Raw genomic sequence first — 7500 nt, 5'->3', positions numbered from 1 at the left:
CTCTGAAGGATTAGGGTCAGCTGTACGACGCACAACTTTCTTTGTAGGTCGGCATGAAATCTCAAAGCATCTTAGACTCCTTCTAAAAATAGACTCAAACTGGAAAAAAGGCAAGTTTACTTAAATCTAAAGCTGGGATTGAACATCTAACTGATACACATCACACACAGTCATGTACATTATATACAGTCACAAGACATATGACTCGTCCCCACACCCCCACTGAGGCAGTGACTCGTGGCAGAGAGGAACAGGACCATCATTTTATTTTGTGAGGTTTACTTTAAGATAATGTGTGACAGATGATCTGAACCTGAGGAGCTCCTGGAGTAATGTGATGAACCCAGAAGCTGCTCTGTGTTCCAGTTCATTCTGTTGAAAATTTGGTGATGATAACAGGGCGAGAAGGACGAGGACGGAGTCGTGGGGGTCTCTCAGACTCTGTGTGGAGATTCAGGGACTGTGAGGAGAGAACGGAGTTCAGCACAAAGCCGTCTTGTGTCCGGACTGGATCACATCCAGGAGCTCATTTAGCTGAAGATGGAACGATAGCTGTGTGAGAAACAGGAAAACCTCCCACCATCAGAGCTCCTGTATCATCACTCCTAATCATCTCTCATGCAGATCGGATAGAATAAGAAGGACACAATGTTCCTTAATAATCATTAATACTTTTTTAAATATTGTGTGTGTATGTGTGTCTGTGTGTCAGTGTGTGTGTCTGTGTGTGATTGTGTGTGAGTATGTGAGTGTGACTGTGTGTGTGTTTGTGTGTGACTGTGTGTGTGCGTGTGTGTCTGTGTTTGTGTGTGAGTATTTGTGTTTGTGTGTCTGTGTGTGAGTATGTGTGATTGTGTTTGTGTGTGAATATTTGTGTTTGTGTGTGTGTGAGTGTGAGTGTGACTGTGTGTTTGTGTGTGTGTGTGACTGTGTGTTTGTGTGTGTGTGTGTGTGTGTGTGTGTGTGTATCAGACTCCAGCCAGTGTCACTGCAAAGCTGCTTCACTTTCACATGCAGCCTCAGGGAGAGGAGTTTAAACACACAGCAGGTGATGCAACGTGACAAAAAGTTTACACATCCAGCACATTAGAACATTCTATCTATCTGTCTATCTGTTTATCTGTCTGTCTGTCTGTCTGTCTGTCTGTCTGTCTGTCTGTCTTTCTGTCTGTCTGTGTATCTGTCTGTCTGTCTGTCTGTCTGTCTGCCTGTCTGTCTTTCTGTCTGTCTGTCTGTCTAAAGTGAGTTTATTTCAGTAAGAACGGAAGCTTTATATTCTTCATATTAACTTCATTATATGATATAAATAAATAATGCATTGAAATGAAAGCTCTCTGTTCCCACCTCCATCTGTCAGTAGATTCCTGACAGACAGGCAGCAGTGAGTGAGGCTGGAAAAACTCCCATCCAACAGCCACACCATCAGCTCTGGAGCTCCTCAGGGCTGTGTCCTCTCCCCACTGCTTTTGTCTCTCTTCACAAATGACCACAACTTTAAACATCCCTCTGTCCAGCTCCTGATATTTGTAGACAACACTACAGTCATCGGTCTCATCAGGATGGAGGCGAGCAGCTGGCTGTCTGGAGCAGTCACAACAACCTGGACCTGATGAACATGTTCAAAACGAGCAGACGAGATAAGATGAGGAACTTCAGGAGGACGTTTCTGCACACACTTGGTGAATAAATCTGATTCTGAAATAAATGAGGTTTGCAAACACTAAAGATTTGTCTGTAGAAGTTTTATATGAATTTCTTTATTCTGGTTTCTAATGTTAAACTTTATAATCATTATCAATGTGTAAAAGATGTTGCAGAGATTTTTCTCTTCATATTGTTAGAAATCACCACGTATTCAGTGTAAACACACACACACACACACACACACACACACACACACACACACACACACACACACACACACACACACACACACACACACACACACACGTGCACGTAAAAGTGTAAATGATGCCTCACACACAGAATAAGTGTCACACTCATATGAACACAATGAACACAGTGACACCTGCTGGACAAAAGCTGCATTACCGCGTCTGTGTGTGGGTTCATGACACTTTACTGTCATTAGTGTTCACATGTTCAGTCCACTAAAGAATTAAAGAGAAAAACTGTTCTAAATAATGATATTAAATCGGGTTTAGTTCCTTTTTTTTCTTTAAACTGTTAAATTCAGACTCTCCTGAATGTTTCTGTTGAATAACCTGTTCTTCCTGATGTGGGCCATACAGACTGGTCTAAAGTTACTAGTATTTATTCACTTCTGCATCTGTGGAAAAGTTGAACTTCATGTTTTTTGTCCTTTGTTTCTCTCAGAGTGGTTTTTTTATCTTCGAGAGCTTCATGATACAAGATGAACACAGAAAACTTCTCTAACCACCAACATCCTATTATCCACCCTGTCGCTGTTTGTGTAATTTGCTCTCTCTCTCTCTCTCTGTCTCTGTCTCTCTCTCTGTCTCTCTCTCTCTGTCTCTCTCTGTCTCTGTCTCTCTCTCTGTCTCTCTCTCTCTCTCTCTCTCTCTCTCTCTCTGTCTCTCTCTCTCTCTCTCTGTCTCTCTCTCTGTCTCTCTGTCTCTCTCTCTCTCTCTCTCTCTCTCTCTCTCTCTCTCTCTCTCTCTCTCTGTCTCTCTCCCCTACACACACAGTATATATACAGCAGTGAGGTGAGGCTGGTCAGCTTAGGACACTGAATCGTGAGCCTCATCACGTTCTGCAGTAGCATCGATTAAATACTGAAGCACATGAAGAATGGAGGAGTGAGAGGGGACTCACACACACACACACACACACACACACACACACACACACACACACACACACACACACACACACACGCGTGCATTCGTTTCCTTACCCAAAACACAGAAGACACAAACTTTTCTAAATCTGTGGAGGGGGTGAAATGTTCCAAATGTTTATACATGAAGCCAAAACTTCCTACAGTCGACCTGCTCCTGTCAGAGAGAGAGAGAGAGAGAGAGAGAGAGAGAGAGAGAGAGAGAGAGAGAGAGAGAGAGAGAGAAGCGTTAATTAGAGAGTGAAGACAGTTTATTGAGATTCTTCAGTTGTTATAAAGCTCTTATTTAATGATTATTTCATTATTTTTTGCAGCTTACAGAGTTAAAGGATTTGAAGGTAATTAATGGTGCAGACAGGAAGGAAGTCTCTCTGTCTGTCTCTGTCTGTCACAACAAATTACATGACACTCCTCACCACTAGAGAGATCATGACCTGATGGACCAAGATGTTCCTCACCACTAGAGAGATCATGACCTGATGGACCAAGATGTTCCTCACCACTAGAGAGATCATGACCTGATGGACCAAGATGTTCCTCACCACTAGAGAGATCATGACCTGATGGACCAAGATGTTCCTCACCACTAGAGAGATCATGACCTGATGGACCAAGATGTTCCTCACCACTAGAGAGATCATGACCTGATGGACCAAGATGTTCCTCACCACTAGAGAGATCATGACCTGCTGGACCAAGATGTTCCTCACCACTAGAGAGATCATGACTGGACCACCGTGTTCCTCACCACTAGTATCTGCTCATTAAAAATCACAATAACAATAACAGAAATAATTAAGATGTACAATATATTTACAAAACTGACCTGTGTGAATAATTATTTGCCATTTTACTTTATTTTATTGACTTTAAATGTAAATGAATGACCACGCAGGCTGAGGCTGAGCGCTGACGTCATGAGTGTGGATGGATACATGCAGTGACTGAAGGAGGCGGATGGATACATACGGTGACTCAAGGAAATCTCCTCCATATGGAACTCTAGAGCCGGATCTCAAATGGATATTTGTCGCGGTTTTCACACTCGGGTATAAATGTAAAACACAAATGACTAAAAAGCCAAACTCTATGATATTTTACTGTTTTCTTTTCTGTTCGTGTCTAGTCGCTGGCCGAACTACATTTCTGCGCGGAGGAACATTGGTGAGAGAAGCAGCAGGCGAACAGGACCGTGACGCAAAACACTTAGTGCTGGACTCGGAGCTGAAGCTAACGCGTTAGCATCATCGGCTAACAGACCTGCTAAACACCTCCATTTAACAGCAACATTAACACTAACACAAAGTGGACGTGTGTGCAGGTGGAGTTCAGTCATGGTGTAAAAGGTGAGGCTTTAACCTGCTGTTCTGGGGCGAGGATGCTAGCAGTTAGCTGTTAGCAGTAGTTAGCTGGTTAGTTAGTTGGGTAGAGAGGCAGGTGACATAAATACCGTAATATCACTTACTGATAAATAATATTTACTACACTGAAGCCCTGAAAAACCCTGAATAACATTAAATTAGCGATTAATATTAACGCTAATAAAATATATTTTCTACATTTTATTGTTTTATTTGAATGTCTTGGTGAGGTGCTGAGGGCTTACCAGTGGTTTACCTGAGCAGCTGTAGTCCCAGGTGTAGTCCCAGGTGTAGTCCCAGCTGTAGTCCCAGGTGTAGTCCCAGGTGTAGTCCCAGCTGTAGTCCCAGGTGTAGTCCCAGCTGTAGTCCCAGATGTAGTCCCAGCTGTAGTCCCAGGTGTAGTCCCAGCTGTAGTCCCAGGTGTAGTCCCAGCTGTAGTCCCAGCTGTAGTCTCAGGTGTAGTCCCAGGTGTAGTCCCAGGTGTAGTCCCAGCAGTTGTCCAGCTGTTGTCCCAGCTGTTGTCCCAGCTGTAGTCCCAGCTGTTGTCCCAGCTGTAGTCCCAGCTGTAGTCCCAGCTGTAGTCCCAGCTGTAGTCTCAGGTGTAGTCCCAGGTGTAGTCCCAGGTGTAGTCCCAGCAGTTGTCCCAGCTGTTGTCCCAGCTGTAGTCCCAGCTGTTGTCCCAGGTGTAGTCCCAGCTGTAGTCCCAGGTGTAGTCCCAGGTGTAGTCTCAGGTGTAGTCCCAGGTGTAGTCCCAGCTGTTGTCCCAGCTGTTGTCCCAGCTGTAGTCCCAGCAGTTGTCCAGCTGTTGTCCCAGGTGTAGTCCCAGCAGTTGTCCAGCAGTTGTCCAGCTGTAGTCCCAGGTGTAGTCCCAGTTGTTGTCCAGGTGTTGTGTTAAAGCCCAATGTGTATCAGTGTGATGGTGGTGTTTACAGGTGGAGTAGAATACAGTAGTATGGAGTGTTATGTAAATTCTGCACAATTCACATCATTTGTAAACACACGAAGGGATGTTATGTGGATGTCAGCTGTGTTTGTTGTTGTTGTTGTTGTTGTTGTGGATGTCAGCTGTGTTTGTTGTTGTTGTTGTTGTTGTTGTGGATGTCAGCTGTGTTTGTTGTTGTTGTTGTTGTTGTTGTGGATGTCAGCTGTGTTTGTTGTTGTTGTTGTTGTTGTTGTGGATGTCAGCTGTGTTTGTTGTTGTTGTTGTTGTTGTGGATGTCAGCTGTGTTTGTTGTTGTTGTTGTTGTTGTTGTTGTGGATGTCAGCTGTGTTTGTTGTTGTTGTTGTTGTGGATGTCAGCTGTGTTTGTTGTTGTTGTTGTTGTTGTTGTTGTGGTTGTTGTGGATGTCAGCTGTGTTTGTTGTTGTTGTTTTTGTTGTTGTGGATGTCAGCTGTGTTTGTTGTTGTTGTTGTTGTTGTTGTTGTTGAAATAAATCTTGGGTGAATTTGCTTTAGTGTGTTGAACCTTGAGGCAATTTGTGTGTCAGTAAAGATTCCTTTGTATGTAGTGAAAGGTTGGGATATGTTTGTCTATGGTGGGACACGGACACACACACATACACATACATACACACACACACACACACACATACACATACATACACACACACACACACACACACACACACACACACACACACACACACACACACACACACACACACACACACACACAGAGAGAAAATAGATCTGTATATCCTGTTCACCAGATCCGTCCTGTTTAATCCCAGTGAATTGTGTGTGGAATTCTAAGTCCCAGTCAGATATTCACACTTCCTCCTTCCCACATCACAGCACTCTGTCCTCTCCCGGTGTCGTCCGCCCCACCCCTCCTCGTGGTCCCCCCACCCCTCCCCATGACAATAAATGACAGATAGAACCCACTGAGTTTATTCTCTCTTCTTGTGTGAGAACGAGGTTCTTTGTGTTCTTTATCCTGGTGATTAATAACGGTGTGTTCTGGGTGTCTCCTTATGCACATGTAAGTGTTACAGTGTGCTGATTGTTTTCTCTCCTTGTTTTTAGAGGTTTGGATCTAGATCTCCTTCGTCTCCGTCTCTCCTCCACACCTTCACTATGTCAGGTAAAGATCATCTAATAAAGTCCTGATCGGGTGATTAAAAGAGCTTCCACTTTAACAAAACCAAATAAAGAACCTAGAAATATCTGGTTTGAATTAGGACCATAGTGAAAAAACTAGTATCATGACACCTTTATAATGACACATGAGAGGTACCAAGAGATGCATAGATAGTATTTAAATAAATATATCACTGATTCTTGAGATCAAGACAAAAGTACTTCTGATAAATGACAAACAAAAAATCGATCCTACATTAATTTGAGCTGGATATCTTCATAAACACGGGTCTCATCTATCATAGCATGAAAAGGAACAGGTTTTTTATTCAACCACTTTTTATAAAAATGTACATTTACTCTCTTATTAAGTTATTATTACATTTGTCAACTCCGTCTGACACACAAAAATGTCTTTTTGTGTGTTTGATCAATTCAACAACACTGTAAAGTCTTTAAGTGTGCAGAAATGGTGTGCTTTAGCAAGGTTAAGTGATAAATACTATTGTATACACTTTTAATATTATTTTACATTGTTTTGGAATTAGCCATTTTAAATTACCTACATTTAGTTTACTCATTTTTTCATTTTTAATATATACAATCAATGGTTTTCTGCACACAAGACACTGATGCATGTAGATAAATTGGTGTTTTAATGTATGAACACACTCAATTGAACAAAAGAAACATACATTTTTCTTATAAAAATAAAAAATCTCCATCTTATGGTGTTGACACACAATTGACGGTGTTGACACACAAATGACGGTGTTGACACACAATTGACGGTATTGACAAACTAATCAAGAATTAAACTAATTTAAAGATTACCTAGTTTTAACATGGAAAAGAGAGAGAATCAAGGGAAAGGGTATCAAACTTCAAACAGAGTACCTGGTGACAGGATCTTTAAGGCACACATGAAAATGTCATAATGTTCCTGGTATCAAAAGAAAAAAGCAAATGTATCTGGAGCTCCTCTATTGCTCATCTATATTCAAATTAAACTGTAAATCCTTTATATATTTTAAATATATTCATGTATTTTAAATATATTAAGATATTTTAAGTCAATCAACATGTATACTTAGATCATAATATCATGTTATGTAGCTACCATTCAAAAGTTTAGGGTCTCTCACTTGTTCTTTATTTATATTTTTTTCCATATTACAGATAAATAATAAACTCGTCCAAACTACGGCATAACACAAACGTAACTGTAAGAATTATGTT

General features: G+C 41.6%; 1 protein-coding gene and 1 long non-coding RNA gene across 5 annotated transcripts in view; one reads left to right on the top strand and one right to left on the bottom strand.

The window, feature by feature from the left end:
* Nucleotides 1–277: 277 nt before the first annotated feature.
* On the bottom strand, nucleotides 278–5293 carry LOC113662482. 3 transcript variants are annotated; one of them, XR_007137913.1, is made up of 5 exons: nucleotides 4428–5293; nucleotides 3141–3578; nucleotides 2879–2978; nucleotides 1345–1606; nucleotides 278–552 (listed from the first exon to the last, which is right to left on the bottom strand). It is a non-coding gene; the product is annotated as an uncharacterized LOC113662482 (long non-coding RNA). The 3 variants fall into 3 exon arrangements; XR_007137914.1 differs by having other exon boundaries at nucleotides 278–534; XR_003445262.2 differs by having other exon boundaries at nucleotides 3238–3578.
* Nucleotides 3720–7500, top strand: part of sgsm3 (small G protein signaling modulator 3) — an 18122-nt gene continuing 14341 nt past the window's right edge. For both annotated transcript variants that reach the window (XM_027177367.2, XM_027177368.2), the window contains exons 1-3: nucleotides 3720–3870; nucleotides 3948–4167; nucleotides 6208–6265. In XM_027177367.2, coding sequence (XP_027033168.1) covers nucleotides 6259–6265 — 7 coding nt within the window. In that variant the 5' untranslated portion in view covers nucleotides 3720–3870; nucleotides 3948–4167; nucleotides 6208–6258. The remainder of the gene's footprint in view (nucleotides 3871–3947; nucleotides 4168–6207; nucleotides 6266–7500) is intronic.

This window comes from Tachysurus fulvidraco, chromosome 15, assembly GCF_022655615.1.
Source record: "Tachysurus fulvidraco isolate hzauxx_2018 chromosome 15, HZAU_PFXX_2.0, whole genome shotgun sequence".
Taxonomy (NCBI): domain Eukaryota; kingdom Metazoa; phylum Chordata; class Actinopteri; order Siluriformes; family Bagridae; genus Tachysurus; species Tachysurus fulvidraco.
This window is presented reverse-complemented; position numbering and strand designations above follow the sequence as displayed.